The sequence below is a fragment of the Dromiciops gliroides genome, chromosome 1, assembly GCF_019393635.1.
Source record: "Dromiciops gliroides isolate mDroGli1 chromosome 1, mDroGli1.pri, whole genome shotgun sequence".
Lineage (NCBI taxonomy): Eukaryota > Metazoa > Chordata > Mammalia > Microbiotheria > Microbiotheriidae > Dromiciops > Dromiciops gliroides.
Genome location: NC_057861.1, coordinates 621,877,198 through 621,894,171, shown reverse-complemented (window position 1 = coordinate 621,894,171; position 16,974 = coordinate 621,877,198). Strand labels below are relative to the sequence as shown.

The following is a 16,974-nucleotide window of genomic DNA, read 5'->3' as shown; positions in this document are numbered from 1 at the left end:
TCATTCCCTGCCCCCCCCCCAAAAAGCTACTATTGTGACAAGAAAGCTCAAGACTCAAACACAGAAGAAAATGTTTTGAAAACAAGCACAGCTTCAAAGAAAAATGCAGACCAGACACAAACCTAACAAGAATTCCTAGAAAAGTGAAAAGAGAGAGAAAAGTATAAACAGGAAAATAAGATGGAGGGAAACAGGAAATAATTATAATTATAAATGGGAATGGGACAAATTCTCCCATAAAACAGAAGTAGATAGCAGAGTGGATTAAAAACTAGAATCTTATAATATGTTGTTTACAAGAAACACATTTGAAGCTAAGAGCAACATACAAAGTAAAGGTAAAAGGCTAGTGCAGAATCCATTAGTCTTCAGCTGAAGTAAAAAGAAAAAAAAATCAAGGGTATCATTCATGATCTCAGACAAAGCAAAAGCAATAAATAGATCTAATTAAAAGAGACAAGGAAGCAAACTATATCTTGCTAAAAAGTACCATAGATGATGAAGTAATATCAATACTAAACATATGCACCAAATTTCTAAAGGAGAAGTTAAATGAGTTACAAGAAGAAATAAAAAGTAAAACTATACTACTAGGGGACCTCAACCTTCCCTCTAAGAACTAGACAAATCTAAACACAGAATAAACAAGAAAGAAGTAAAGGAGTGAATAGAATTTTAGAAAAGTTAGATATGATAGCCCTCTGGAGAAAACTAAATGAGGATAGAAAGGAATATACCTTTTTCTTGGCCATACATAGCACCTACACAAAAACAGACCATGTATGAGGGCATTAAAAACCTCAATCAAATGCAGAAAAGCAGAAATATTAAATGCATCCTTTACATATCATAATGCAAAGAAAATTACATTTGATAAAAAGCCATGGATAAAGCACTGGCCCTGGATTCAGGAGGACCTGAGTTCAAATCCAGCCTCAGACACTTGATACTTACTAGCTGTCTGACCCTGGACAAGTCACTTAACCCTCACTGCCCCACCAAAAAAAAAAAAATTAATTGTTAACTAAATAATCTATTCCTAAAGAATAGATGGGAGGGGGCAGCTAGGTGGCGCAGTGGATAGGGCACCAGCCCTGGATTCAGGAGGACCTGAGTTCAAATCCGGCCTCAGACACTTAACACTTACTAGCTGTGTGACCCTGGGCAAGTCACTTACCCCCCAATTGCCTCACTAAAGAAAAAGAAAAAAAAGAATGGATGGGTCAAAAAAAAAATCATAGAAAAAATAATCATAGAAACAATCAATAATTTCATCAAAGAGAATAACAATAATGAGACAACATACCAGAATTTGTGGTATGCAGCCAAAGCAGTTCTTAGGGAAAAATTTCTTAGGGAAATTTTTATATCTTTAAACACTTATATCAATAAAATAGAGAGAAAGCAGATCAATAAATTGGGCATGCAGCTAAAACACCTAGAAAAAGAACAAGTTAAAAATCCCCAATTAAAAACCAAATTAGAAATCCTAAAAATCAAAGGAGATTAATAAAATTGAAAGTAAGAAAACTATTGAATAAACAAAACCAAAAGCTGATTTTATGGGGGACAAAGCACCAATAAAATAGATAAACCATTGGTTAATTTGATTTTTAAAAAAAGAAAGAAAATGAAATTACTAGTATCAAATATGAAAGGGCTGAATTCACCACCGATGAAGAGGAAATTAAAGCAATACTGAGCTATTTTGCCCAATCATATGCCAATAAATCTGATAATCTAAGTGAAATGGATGAATATTTATAAAAATACAAACTGCCCAGATTAACAGAAGAGGAAACAGAATACTTAAATAACATCATTTTAGAAAAGAAATTGAATAAGCCGTCAGTGAACCCCCTAAGAAAAAATCCCCAGGGCCAGATGGATTTACAGGTGAATTCTACCAAACACTTAAAGAACAATTAAAAGAAATCATGGAAGGGGGAAAGGGACCCACATGTACAAAAATATTTATAGCTGCACTTTACGTGGTAGCAAGGAATTGGAAGTTGAGGGGGTGCCCATCAATTGGGGAATGGCTGGACAAGTTGTGGTATATGAATACAATGGAATACTATTGTGCTATAAGAAACGATGAGCAGGAGGAGTTCAGAGAAGCCTGGAGGGTCTTACATGAGCTGATGATGAGTGAGATGAGCAGAACCAGAAGAACATTGTACACAGTATCATCAACATTGAGTGTTGACCTACTGTGATGGACTATATTCTTCTCACCAATGTACAATGGTACAGAAGAGTTCCAGGGAACTCATGATAGAAGAGGATCTCCAAATCCAAGGGAAAAAAAAAAAAAGAACTGTGGAGTATAGATGCTGATTGAACCATACTATTTCTTTTGTTTTGGGTGCTGTTGTTTTTTTTTTCTATTTTGAGGTTTTGCATCACTGCTCTGATTTTTTCTCTTGTAACAGGATTAATGCAGAAATAGGATTAATGTTATTATGTGTATATATATATGTGTGTATATATATATATCTATCTATATGTATATGGATATGATATATAGATATATAGATATAACCTATATCAGATTACCTGCTGTCTAGGGGAGGGTGGAGAGAGGGGAGGGAGGGAGAAAAATCTGAAATTGTAAAGCTTGTATAAATAAAAGTTGAGAACTATCTTTACATGTAACGGAAAAAATAAAATACCTTATATGTAAAAAAAAGAAAGAAAGAAAGAAAGAACAATTAATTCTAATACTGTATAAACTATTCAGGAAAATAGGTGAAGGAGTCCTACCAAATTCCTTTTATGACACTGTGAGGAAAGGTAATGGTCTCCTCAACAGTATATAACTAACACCATTCAAATTACATTCCTCAGGACCTGTTTGAGAACAAAGGTCTCAGTCCTCCTTCCCTCCTGCAAACAGATCTCATGGTTCAAATATACTTAGAAAATCCTACTTGAAATAATTAACATCTTTAGCAAATTCACATAAATCTTCAGCATTTCTGTATATTACCAATAAAACCAAGCTGCAAGAGACAGAGAAATTCTATTTAAAATAACTATAGACAATATAAAATACTTGGGAGTCTACCTGCCAAGACAAAACCCAGGAACTATATGAACACAATTACAAAACACTTTTCACACAAATAAAATCAGATTTCAACAACTGGAAAAATATCAACTGCTCATGAGTAGGCCAAGCTAATATAATAAAAATGACAATTATAGGGGGCAGCTAGGTGGCACAGTGGATAAAGCACTGGCCCTGGATTCAGGAGTTCCTGAGTTCAAATCCGGCCTCAGACACTTGACACTTACTGGCTGTGTGACCCTGGGCAAGTTGCTTAACCCCCATTGCCCCGCAAAAAAAAAAAAAAAAAAGACAATTATACCTAAATTAATTTAGTGCCACACCAATCAAACTACCAAAAATTATTTTATAGAGCTAGAAAAAATAATTACAAAATTCATCTGGAAGAAAAAAGATAAAGAATATCGAGGTAAAACTCATTATTTGACCAAAACTGCTGGGAAAACTGGAAAACAGTATGGCAGAAACTAGGTATACACCAACATCTCACAGCATATACTAAAATAGGTTCAAAATGGGTACATGATTTACACATAAGGAGTGATAATGATGTGGGATGGAATTTGGGGTCAAATCGATCATGAGTTGTCCCAAAAGAATTACAAGACTTGGTGACTCAGTTTCCCAAGTTTTATTGCAATACTGTTGGTGACCACAGGGAGAGAACCAGAATAGTGGCAAGGTATCCCTCAAATAGTGAAAGGAAAGACAGTTATATTTATAGTATGGATAAATTGATTATCAGTCTCATTATAATAATTTCCACCTTGGGGAGGTACAGGGGAGGGCCTGTCCTCACTATAATATTCTCCACCTAGGGGTGTTACAGGGGCGGGGCTTATCCTAATTTAGAGTTCCTGAGGTCCTAAGCCAACCACCGAGGTGGGTACCTTTTTCACTGCAGGTGTGGTTTGGGGGTTTAAACATCATAAGGTGAATCTGGGGACAAATTTGGCCTTTTCTGCGCATGTCTCTTTCTGATTCCCATGGCTAGTTTCAAAATATCTCCAGTTTTCATTAGAATTTCTATATCCTTGTCATTTCCTTTATTGTCATATGACCTGACCCTTTATGGTCCCATTATGGGTACTGATCACTGTGGGTATGATAACATAGCAAAAGTTGTCCATTAACTGGGGTCTAACTCCCTTTTGGAGCTAATATCTGAATTAGAGCTTGCATCTTAGGTTTTTCTATTAACCCTTTTTTGCCTCCTACATCAATACCATAAGCAAATTAAGAGAGCATGGAATAGTTTATTTGTTAGATTTATGGACAGAGGAAGAATTTAGGGCCAAAGAAGACATAGAGAGCAATACAAAATGTATAACAGATGATTTTGATTATATAAAATTAAATAGTTTTTGCACAAATAAAACTAATGAAACCAGGATTATAAGGGAAGCAGAAAACTGGGAAAGAATTCTTGAAACAAGTACCTCTGACAAAGACCTCATTTCTCAAATATTTAGAGAATGGAGTCAAATTTATAAAAATACAAGTCATTCATTCCCCAATTCATAAATGGTCAAAGGATACGAACAGGCAATTTTCAGACAAAGAAAGCAAAGCTATCTATCATCATATGAAAAAATGCTCCAGATCACTATTCACCAAAGAAATGCAAATTAACACTGAGAAATGCAAATTAAAACCTCATACCTATCAGAGCAGCAAATATAACAAAAAAGGAAAACATTGGATGTTGATGGGGATATGGGAAACCTGGGAAGCTAATACACTGTTGGTGGAGTTGTGAACTGATCCAACCATTCTGGAGAGCAATTTGGAACTATGGGGTTGTGTATAAGCTTTGACCCATTGATACTACTACTAGAGAACAATTTATAAAGTAAGAAATAGCATTATTGTAAATCAACCGTGAAAAACTTAGTAACTTAGATCAATATAATGACCAAACACTTGTGGTAAGATTATTGGAATTTGGCTGACTGACTGGGATGAGCCATACCTGGCCTGCCCTGAGTGATATGTCCTGCTGATGTCAGCAGGAGAAACCACTCTCCACAGGCAGTTTCTTTCGGGTGGTATAAGTAGCAGGAGCAGATGAGTCCTGTGGGCCCTGGCTGAAAAGCTGTTTTTCCACTGAAGCTATAGACCCCAGGTGGTGAGTTAAGATATGAGCCCTGCTCTTTTGAATTAGCTGAACTGGAAGCAAGTTTGGGGAATTGTATAGACTTGGGTTAGAGTTAGGAGGATTATCCATATTTCTTTTCCCCTATTCCCTTTTCTTTGATTTTATTAATTTCACCTTTTCTGTTTATTTCATTCCCATTAACAAAAGGGTATTTAGAGAACCTTTTGCTTTTTTGGTTTTGGTTTTGATTTTTGTTTCTTTTTAACTCAATTTTGTAAACTGAGTAAATTTCAAAGACATTTTAAGTATATACCTGGGGCCATTGGGCCTCAGAAGTTGAAGCTATCACAATTTAAAAAAAAGAAAGAACCATGGGTTTAATGAGTTTACTTATGGGATTGTTTTATTTAAAAAAGGGGGGTTATTGAACCCTATTGTTTGATTTATCAATGAACATATTGAATATTGAGTCTTGCTGATTGAAGTTTTATTTCTTTTTGATAAATTGATTATCACTTCAAGTATCTGTTATTGTCATACTAGGTAGAGAATTCATGTACAAGGTGATGTGGTTTACTTGCTCAAAGAAGATTATGTAATAATGTTTAATATTATCAGCCATTTATTTTACTTTTATCATTTATATGTCATTATGATTATGTATACTCTGGGTATGGTTTGGAATTATTATATATATTACAAATATGTCCTGCGTTATGCAGCATAACACACATTTTTACCATCATATTGTCTTTGGTGCAATTAATATGAGATTCATGACTTAAGGAAACTTATCATTTCAGAAACTAATTGCTCTTACAGTGAGCTTGATGGAGATGGTTCAACTCCACAATGCAGGCCCTGGAGAGAATATATGTACAACAGGAGGAGAGACAGGTACACATAAGATGCCCTGATGGAGGATGAGAAAACAGCCAAATACATTCAGGTAGTCCATAGTTTGCTTATGATGGCGACTATGTAGACCACAATTGCTGGACATAGTACAGTTTCTTCCTCTCTCCCTCCAAAAATAGCCTGGTGTCATGGAAGCTCCAACACATGCACCTGGTTTAACTTAACTTGTTTTCTTTTTCTTTCACTCAGTCTGATGACATGGTCAGAATCCATCCACCTGTGGCCTAGCACAATTGCTGAATGTCTCAGAACCACAAGATGTGGTATGGGAACCTTTCCATAACATTTTCAGGAGTCATCATTACTAAATTTGGCCTTGATCCAGACACATGGCGATAAGAAGTGTTATAGATTGCATAACTGCCTCAACTCTGTATTATATAAAAGGGGGAGATGTAATATTATATATAAAGAGTATGAGTTATATTTTGAAGAACTCTCACTGTTTAATTTGATCATTGATAATGCTATGCTAAGGATTAGTGAAAATCCAGCAGTTCAACAGCTAAAGAAGTAAAAGAGTCCAGAGACAACCAGAATCCAGACCAGAGTCCAGTTTTCCTGATGACATTTCACCACTCCAAGAAGACAAAATCTCAAAGACTTTAAATGAACAGTTCTGTTTTGTTGTGGGTTTTTTTTTTCCTTCTGTTAGTATATATACCATTTGTAATATGTATTCTCTGCAGAGGCCTTCCCTCTGCAGACTGTGTCAAAGCACGGGTTCATGAGAGACCGCCCCTCTGGACAAAATTTCCCCTTTCTCCCTTTTCTATATTGTTATTAACATATTGTTTATTAGCATAGGGTATTATGTTATTTTTTACTGTTTCATCAAGGAAACACCCTGTGTTCCTCAAAGAAACAAAAGGGGGAATGTGGTAAGATTATTGGAATTTGGCTGACTGACTGGGATGAGCCACACCTGGACTGCCCTAAGTGCCATGTGCTGCTGATGTCAGCAGGAGAAACCACTCTCCACAGGCAGTTTTGAAGGACCTCCCCTTTTGGGGGAGGAAGAGTAAACGCTCGCTGAGGGGAGCTGAGTCTCTTCCAGAGTGACTTTCTCTTCTGGTGCGAGCAGCAACAGCAGACGAGTCCCGAGGGCCCTGGCTGCAAAGCTGTTTTTCCATTGAAGCTACAGACCCCAGGTGGTGAGTTAACATATGAGCCCTGCTCTTTTGAATTAGCTGAACTGGAAGCAAGTTTGGGGATTTTTTAGACTTAGGTTTGTGGTAAAAAGTTTTAACAGTCAGTTAGATAATGGAGAGATGCCAGGTTTTTTTAGGACCACCCTTTTGGGGAGGAGACCAACAGCATGAGCTACGCACACCAGTCCGCCTGCGACGCAGACCAGATTGCCTGCTGAGCACTCGACTTCCGGGGTGCGAGCTTAAAAGGCAAGGAGAGAACGGAAGTGGGGCCTTTTTTCCTGCTCCGCTGGTCTCCTGGCTGCGCTGCACAGACAGACGCGGACTGGAGTTTGACTCGGCCTGGCTCTCGGTTAACAGCACGCGCTTGACTCAGTCTCTCACCCCAAAGGTGGCCTTCCGCTTTTGGTGAGTTTTATACGGAATATAGACTAAGCCTAGACTTAAGATGATTTGTATTGTATTTCTACTTTCCTATCCTTCTAATCAGCATCACCTTGTGACTACCATACAATAAAAGCTCTATCTAGAAAACCAGAAGCTTCTTCCATTTACTAGTCTGGGAGATAAATTAAGGGAAAGGTTAAGTAGGATAGATTTATGATCTAATATCCACAGGTTAGAGTTAGGAGGATTACCCGTATTTCTTTTCCCCTATTCCCTTTTCTTTGATTTTTATTAATTTCACCTTTGCTGTTTATTTCATTTGCATTAATAAAACCTGATTCGTTTGTGTAAAAGAGGCTGTTTGTTAGGCTCCTTTCTTATTGGCCTGGGAGAAATATCTAAAAAGGCAGTTCGGAGGGAGGGAGCTTTGGACCTAGAGGTGCCTCATTATTTCCAGGACCCCAATATTATGGCAAGCCACTCAATTAACTCTCCATATATTAAATTCAGCCCTCACAGACTAAGGACTCATGACAAAACATGCTATCTATCTCCATATGGAGCACTGATGCACTCAACCTGAAGACTGAAGCATATTTTTCTTCTCTTTTTCCTATCTCTTTTGGACACAGCTAATGTCAAAAAAATTGTTTGTATACGTGAGAAAATAATTATTAATTATGGATTTCTTGGGGGGACCCAGAGATCAGTCCTTTCTCTGCCCCCATCCCCACCCCCACTCCCCAAAGACCAGGAACTTCAGCAGATCTTATTTGGGATAAACCCAAGGTAACAAAAGAAATGGAGACAGACTCCTTTGTCTAGTTCAGTGAAGGATTGATGGGATCAAACCACACCTAGATATTGATACCTTTGCACTTTAGCCAGGTCTTTTGCATACTCTTCCCTGATGTCATCTGTAGAGTTCATTTTAATTTAGACCACCCTCAAGTCATGTCGATCAATGGAACTGAATGATGCTAACCAATCAGCTTTGATCAATGTATAATGACTTTCCCCCCTCTATCAAAGGAGGATAAAACCCTTGGCCATGCCAGGGCCTCCATCTCTTGGTGCCCAGTCTCCCTCTTAGGACAATGTACATCTGAAGGCGTGAGACCATAAGAGGTTAGGGAGATACACAGTCAATCCTTTACTGTTATAATAATATGCTTAATGCTAAAACAGGTACAATAACAATTTTTTTTAATGCAATAATAGGGGGCAGCTAAGTGGTACAGTGGATAAAGCACCCACCCTGGATTCAGGAAGACCTGAGTTCAAATGCAGCCTTAGACACTTGACACTTACTAGCTGTGTGATCCTGGGCAAGTCACTTAACCCTAATTGCCTCACCCGCCCCCCCCAAAAAAATTCTGAGAAATTACTTGTCACTGCCACATTAGAATGCAAATATTTCACCTTACAAAGTCTCTTCCAGTTGCTCATTCACACATTACCATTTTATGCTCTTTTCTCTTTACTCCTATCTCTGAATTTCAAGGTTTCTGCTAAGCTCTAATCTTTTCATCAGTAATGCCTGTAAGACCTTTATTTCATTAAAAATCCATTTCTCCTCCTATAGCATTAATATTCAATTTTGCTGGGTACATTAATGGTTGTAAATCTTTTATCTTTTATGTTTTGTATCTTATATATATCTTAATCTATATTTCTTCACAGTAGCTAAAATCTTGTGTGAGCCTCACTGTAGTTCCTTGGTACTTGAACTCATTGTTTCTGGCTCCATGTAGTATTTTTTTTATTTGATGTGGAAGTTCTGGATTTTGGCGAAGATGGTTCCTGGGAGTTTTCATTTGGTGGTTTCTTTCATGAAGTGACTATTTTCATTTTACTACCTGGTTCAAATAGGTCTGGGAGATTTTCTTTTGTGACTTTTTGAAAAAATGACATCTAGGCTCTTTTTTGGGGGTCATGGCTTTCAGCTAATCCAATGATTCTTAAATTATCTCTCTCCTTGATATGTTTTCTAGTCAATTGTTTTTGCTACAAAATACTTTGTTCATTTTTTCTTCTTTTGACTTTTCTTTTTATCACAGAGTCAATCTTTTAAAAAAATTTTTTAATTACATGTAAACAAAAAAATTTAACATTTTTTAAAAATTGAGTTTCAAATTCTCTCCCTCCCTTCCTTCCTTGAGAAGTGTTAATGACTGGAATGATGCCACCTGCTGGAGACTTACTGTAGAAAAGCTCTGCCATGAGGATAAGGCATCAGGAAGGTAAGAAATGCGGCTCTTTGGTGTCAGGAAGTGAAGTTTGCTTGTGGGAGGAAGAGGGGGCGAGACTGGCGCTCTTGCTCTCTTTCGTCAGGACTCTGGTGGAGAGGGGAGTGAGAAATGTGCTCTCCCTTTAATAGACAGATAAATCTAGGCCTTTCTCTTTCTCTTCACCAAATTCTTATTCTCCTTAATAAATGCTTAAAAGTCTAACTCTTGCTAAAGCTTATAATTTATTGGCAACCACTCATTAGATATTTTAGACTAGCTAGAATTTCCAGCCCCTTACAGAAGGCAAGCAATACAATATAGATTATACCTGTGAAGTCATATAAAACACTTCGATATTAGCACTGTTGCAAAAGAAAATAGGTGGAAAAAAAAGAAGTTAAAAAAAAAGTATGCTTCAATCAGCATTCAGACTCCATCAGTTCTCTCTCTGGAAGTGGATAGCATTTTTTATCATATTCCTTCATAATTGTCTTGGATCACTGTATTGATGAGAATAGCTAAGTCATTCACAGTCATTTATCATCATACAACACAACTTTTACTGCATACAGTGTTCTGGTTCTGCTCATTTCACTTTTTATCAGGTCATATGTCTTCCAGGTTTTTCTGAAAGCATCCTGCTCATCATTTCTTATAGCACAAGAGTATTCCATCACAATCATATACCACAACTTGTTCAGCCATTCCCCAACCAAGAGGTATCCCCTCAATTTCTAATTCTTTGACACCATAAAAAGACCTGCTATAAACATTTTTGTACATACAAACCCTTTTTCTTTTTCTTTGATGTACAGACCTAGTAGTGGTATTGCTGGCTCAAAGGGTATATAGTTTTAGAGCCTTTGGGGCATAGTTCTAAATTGCTCTCCAGAATGGCTGGAACAAATAATTCACAACTCCACCAACAGTGCATTAATGTTCCAATTTTTCCACACCCCCCCCCCAACATTTGACATTTTCTTTTCCTGTCATATTATCCAGTCTGATAGGTGCAAGGTGGTACTACAGTTATTTTAATTTGCATTTCTCTAATCAGTAATGATTTAGAATATTTTTTAAAATGACTATAGATATCTTTGATTTCTCCTTCTGAAAACAGTCTATTCATAGCCTTTGACTATTTAGAGTTACTAATTTCTGACTTCCATTTTAACTTTCAAGGAATCTTTTGCTTGGGTAAGGTTTTGTACCCCTTGTGCTAAGATGTCAATTCTCTTTTCTTTTTCAATTCTTTGCTCTACTAATCTCATTTCATTAATAATAATTTTCAACTCAAATTTCTTATTTTTTTTAGGTTAGGAATTGTAGTTTACCTTTTGCCCAAGCTATTTTTGTTTTTCTTTTTTCCCTTAAGTTTTGCTTGTGTTTTATTCTCCTCTTCAAGGTTTTTGTCATTGTTGTTTATTTGTTTAGCTTTTTCTCTTTGTTTATTTACTCTTCCAGATTTATTTCCAGGATTGGAACATTGTTTCAGAACCAGACTCTGTTCTTATATCCAAGAGATGTAAATAACCGATTCAAATATACGTGGTTTTGGATGATCTTGGATCCTGTTGCTATATTCTTCAAGTATCAAGTGCTAGGTCCTTCAAAAAAAAAATCACCCTTTTTGAAGGGTTCAACTTAAGTCAAGGAGCTGAAGACTTTGAGATTTTCAGCAAGCTCTACATTAGATCATGGTCATGGTCTGATCACTGTCCTCTAGACTTTCTAGAGTCCAGAAAGTTGTGTATAGGCAACACAGCTGTGGGTAACGCCCTAGTGGACAACAGTAGGTTCCATTCACCATCAGCTAGCTAAAAGGTATATCAGGTTCAGAACAATTGCCCTACTAGACTAACTCTGTTCTTGGCCCAGGTTTAAACTTCCCAATACATTCTGGAGGTACTACTCATTTAACTAAGTTGTCAAACCGGGGTTCAGCCCCAGGGCTAATTCTGCAATACTAGCCACTCTTAGAAGCCCCACACTGTTGACTAGGTCCAAGGCTGAGTCTATAATCCTGGCCTACACTTTTTCACAGTTCCTGCCCTAGTCACTTGCCTATAGGTCAAATTTGTGATCTTCAGCTAGAAAGATTCCCCACTCTATTTTTTTCCTTAGATTTCCTAATCACTACTTGGTCTGACAGTTTTTGCTGGAGTAGTTAGGAGAGAAGTAGGGCTGTACTGTTTTCTCCTACACGGGCAGCTTGGCTATTTAGATACATTTAATTTGCCCCCAAAATATTAGTTTTCATCTACATTTTTCAAAATTCCATAGCTATCCATGGAATAATAAACATCATCTGGCCATGAGAGGCAATCTAATTCAATCCCCTTCATTTTACAGTAAGAAAATGGAAGACCAGGAACAAGAAATAACTTGCCAAAAGGTCCCACAGAGGTAGTACTGAAAGTAAAATTTGAATGTAGGTCTTTCTGACTGCAGATCTAATGTTTGACTCTGCTCTCCCCCCACAAAGGTGGCCTTGGGCTTTTGGTGAGTTTTATACGGAATATAGACTAAGCTTAGACTTAAGACTATTTGTTTTGTATTTCTACTTTCCTATCCCTCTAATCAACATCACCTTGTAACTACCAAACAATAAAAGCTCTAACTAGAGACCAGAAGCTTCTTCCATTTACTAGTCTGGGAGATAAATTAAGGGAAAGGTTAAAGAGGGGAGATTAATGCTCTAGTATCCAATTTTAAATCTCACACATGCCATACTAATCAACCTACCAAGTGATTACATTGCTAGAAAAAAATAGTAACAAAAGGGTCAACAACACTAAGGGAAGTAATGAAAACAGTAGAATACCTAAAATTATACTATAAAACAGTAGTCATTAAAAATACTGGATACTGGTTTAAAATGAGAAGTAGATCAATGGAACAAATTTAGATATGTAACATGCATAAAACCATAGGAGCTCAATGTTCAATAAACCCCCAAATCCCAATTATTGGAGTAAGAATCCCCTACTTAACAAAATTGCTCAGAAAACTGAAAAGTAGTTAAGCATTAATTAGATTTAGACCAACACTTCACACAACATAGCATTATTTAAGTTCCAAATAGATATAGTACCTAGATATAAAACATCATAAACAAATTAGAGGAGCAAGGAAGGATATCTTTAGTAAATGTTTAAAGAATTCTTGATCAAATAGGGGAAAGAAAAGATCATAGGAGATAAAATGGAGAATCTGTGTTACATAAAATTTTAAAGCTTTTGCACAAACCCAATGCAGTTAGAAGGAAAAGAGTGGACTGGGGGTGAAAATCTTTGCAGTAAGTTCCTGATAGATTTTATATCGGAGATATATAAATAACTGATTAAAATATATAAAAACAAGAGTCATTTCCCTAAAAATAATAGCCAGAGATATGACCAGGTAATCCTCAAAGGAAGAAATACAAGCTATCAACAGCCCTGCAAAAAAATATTCCTACTCAGTAATAGGGAAGTACAAATCAAAACACATTTCAGGTTCCTCATCACATTTATTATCAAAAATTGACAACACAACAAAAAGAAAAAGCTAGCTAACTGTTGGAAGGGCTTCAGGAAAACAAGCATACTCATGCATTACTGGTATTGCTGTGATTATGTCCAGACTTTCGGTAAATCAGTTAGGAACTATGCCCCCAAAGTCACCAAACTGGACATATCCTTTGACCCAGTGATAGCACTAATAAGTTTCTATGCCAAATATACCAAGATTGAGTAGAGGACTCATATGTACAAAAATATTTATAGCAGCTCTTTTTGTACTGTCAAAGAATTGGAAATTAAGAGGATGCCCTTCAACTGGAGAATGGTTGAACAAATTATAATAAATGTTCTAGAATACTGCACCATAAGAAATTATCAAAGGAACAGATTCTAAAAAACCTGACATTTGTATGAAGAGATACAGTGAAGTGAGCAGAATCAAGAACCATGATTGGGGGGGGGGGGGGTGGAGAACTACTTGAAAGACTTAACACAATGACTAATTCCTATTCCAGAGGATAATTAGATTAAGTAAATTGCTCAGGACTCCTGATGCTCAAAGTTCAGAATAGTCAGCCATTTTCAGAGAACCACTTCCAAAATTTGTCTTGAGTATGCATGAGGGCTTTTTTTTTGGTTGTTTTTGCTTCAATGGAAGTAAAGGGAAGGAGTGGGAGGAAGAGAAAAAATGGCTATTGGGGGTACCAAAAGAAAAAGGTTGCTGAAATATTTTAAAAGAGACAAAAAGGAAGCCAGAAGTAAACAAACAGGACAGACTTTAAAAGTTTTATGTTGAATTTATTACATACATAAAAGGAAAAGGAAGCTGTAAATAAAGATGTATAGTTTCATGTACAATTTTTTTTCTGGTTCTATATAGTATATGGAAATTAGTTGGTGCTTAAATTCAGAATGTAAACTTTTAAAAATCTATGGGTTCTGATAGGTGTAGATCTGAAAAAACAGATTATCAAAGGTATGTTTAATATCAAATGTGCTGAAAGTATGATTTTATGATAAATTAGTGAAAATGTAAAAATCTTCCATACCCACAATCAAATCGTGTAAAGTGACTGCAGCAAAGGAATATATCACATATTAAACATTCTTTAAAAGAGTAAAAGTTGTAATGTTTATTATGTGTGTTAATAAACTTGTTTTAATTTCTCCCAGTTAATTCACACACACCACTGTACTATTGTGGTATTACCCAATCTTCCTCCTCTTTTTCACAATTTCTGTCAATGGTACCACCCAGGCACCCTGCCTCCAACAATGACTCTCCCCCATGAATCCTACCCAATCATCTCATTTCTCCCTCCCTCACTGCCACCAATCTCATGGAAACAATTATCAACTACTTATATTGCATCAGCCTAACAGGGCTTGCCATCTCCACTCCTTTGCCAAAGGATTCTTCATGTAAAACTAATTTTATGTGTAACTTAGTTACTGTTGTTCTGCGCAAATAGTTTAACATGGTTTCCTATTGCCTACTCGGTAAATTTCAAATTCCTCAGCCTGGCATTGAAGGCCCCCACAATCCGAAATCACCTTCCTTTTCCTGCCTTATTTCCCCTTACTCATCTCAATGTAATCTGCTCCACTCAAACCGAATTGTCCGTACTGACTCTTATTTTGAGACCTTTCAAGTATTCTCTTTACCCGAGTTTCCTTCACCTGTCTTCTCCCTTAGCCCCTTTGATAATTCCAGCTCAAACCCACTTTTCACAAGTGTCTTTGATCCCGACAAGCTTCCCCTAACACTTCTCTTGCACCTCTCCCTCTCATAAATACACGCATGCATACACACACACACACACACACACACACACACACACACACACAAATATCACAGCTCCTGCTGGTGTCCTCCTCTATTTGACTCTAAGTTCCACGAAAGCAGGAGCTGGGTCTTATTTTTACCTCCTTCAGCGATTACCACAGTGCTTTCCATATAGACCGTTTCAACACTTTTTTGAAGCTCCCACTAATCAATAATCGGGCCAAATCCCAAGACCGAATACATAAGACTGTTTACATCTTGGTCTCATACGGAAATGAAAAGAAAAACTTTTGTTGCCAGTAATTATCATCATCCTTCCCCTCCCCCCTCCGGACCCGCCCCACTTCAGAAATCCCACGTGGGCTGCCTCCGGGGCAGTATCCGAGCTCCTCCGCGGTCTGCCGTGGATCTGCCCCAGCCCAACTCTCGGGTTGGCGGTCCGCGCCTCATTTCTTCCTCCAAAGCGGCTTGAGGAAGCGGCGGGGGGCGGGGGGCGGGGGGCGAGGTCGCCACCCCTGCCGGCTCCTTACCTCCGGCGATAGTCCGCAGCCCCGGCTCCCGTGACCCGAGGAGAGGCCGTAGATGTCGGCCCCCAAGCAGCAACAGGCCGCGGAGTTCCCGCGCCATTTCTGATTCCCGGGAAAAGGCTTCCTCACAGCGGACCGGGGTAGGGGTGAGGAGCGGAACGGATCAGGGTCGGTGACAGAACAGAAGACTTGAGAGGGAGGCAGCAACCGGGGCCTTAGGGCAGCGCGTGGCGGCGACCGTTGACGTCACCTGCCATGCGACTAGGCTGTCCAGGCCATTTGCCTGCGCTGTGGCCGCCCTCCATCCCGCTCTAGGTCCTTCGCTCCTCGAGTGACCCTCAGAGGCTTTCCTACCGAAATACCGGCAGCCTGTGCATCTAGTCCTGGAGCACGGGAGGGAGGAGAGAGAAGAAAGAGCGCCCTTGAGAGGAGATTGGGATGCGGGCGCACCTGCTCCCACGCCGGCCAGGCTTAGGCGAAGACATACCTGCTAGAGTGTAATCCCGGAAGGGGACCTCAGTGACCTTCTGTCTGGTCGTCAAGGGCAACGCTCCGCTTGCCTCCCAAGGCACCCCTCCATGGGGTTGGAAGATAATTGTCAAGTGTGACCTGTGACTTGTGACGAGCTAAAATAGAGGAGAGAGAAAGAGACAAGTCAGCCTCATCATGTCGAAGTCGCGAGTCTACAAAACTTGTGCTTATCGTGTCTCATTTTCTTGTTTTCCCATCTATAAAAAGAAGGGTTTGGATGAGCTGCTGCTGTTGTTGATGATGATGGTGGTGAAGTGATGACGATCTGACACTTAGGTGTTGCATTAAAATTTGCCACTTTCTGGAGATTCGTTATCCCACATGAAGTTCTCTCCAAGGACCCTCCCATTTCCCCTGATCACTAAATCCAAGTTAGGAGAGAGGTCTTCAAGTCCAGCCTCCTACCTGATGAACAACCCTTCTACGATAATCCCAGCAAGTGGTCATCTGGCCTTTCTTTGTTTCAAGACCGGTAGTGAAATAGAAACCCACTGTCTCCCGGGGTCAGACCACTCTGCTTTTGGATAGCTCTATATGTTAGGAAATTTCTCCTTAACTGTGTCTCTAACTTGATTCTCTGATACTTCCACCCTTTGGTCCAAGTTCTGCCCTCTGGGCTCAAACAAAACTAATTCGTCTTCTCTTTTATGGGCCAAGAGCACCCCAGAAGTTCTCTGGGGGCACATCAAAGAACCTTCTCCTTGAGAAACTAAACCAGAGGACAAACAAGGCCTAGAGAGATAAGTGGAACCAGATCAGGACTTAGCTA

At 38.5% G+C, this 16,974-nt stretch overlaps 1 protein-coding gene across 1 annotated transcript in view; it reads right to left on the bottom strand.

The window, feature by feature from the left end:
- The window catches only part of TRAP1 (TNF receptor associated protein 1), a 75,623-nt gene extending 59,490 nt beyond the window's left edge, over positions 1-16,133 (bottom strand). Inside the window, exon 1 of the mRNA XM_043975257.1 lies at positions 15,678-16,133. Within this exon, the coding sequence (XP_043831192.1) occupies positions 15,678-15,774 (97 nt within the window). The 5' untranslated portion in view covers positions 15,775-16,133. The remainder of the gene's footprint in view (positions 1-15,677) is intronic.
- Positions 16,134-16,974: the final 841 nt, after the last annotated feature.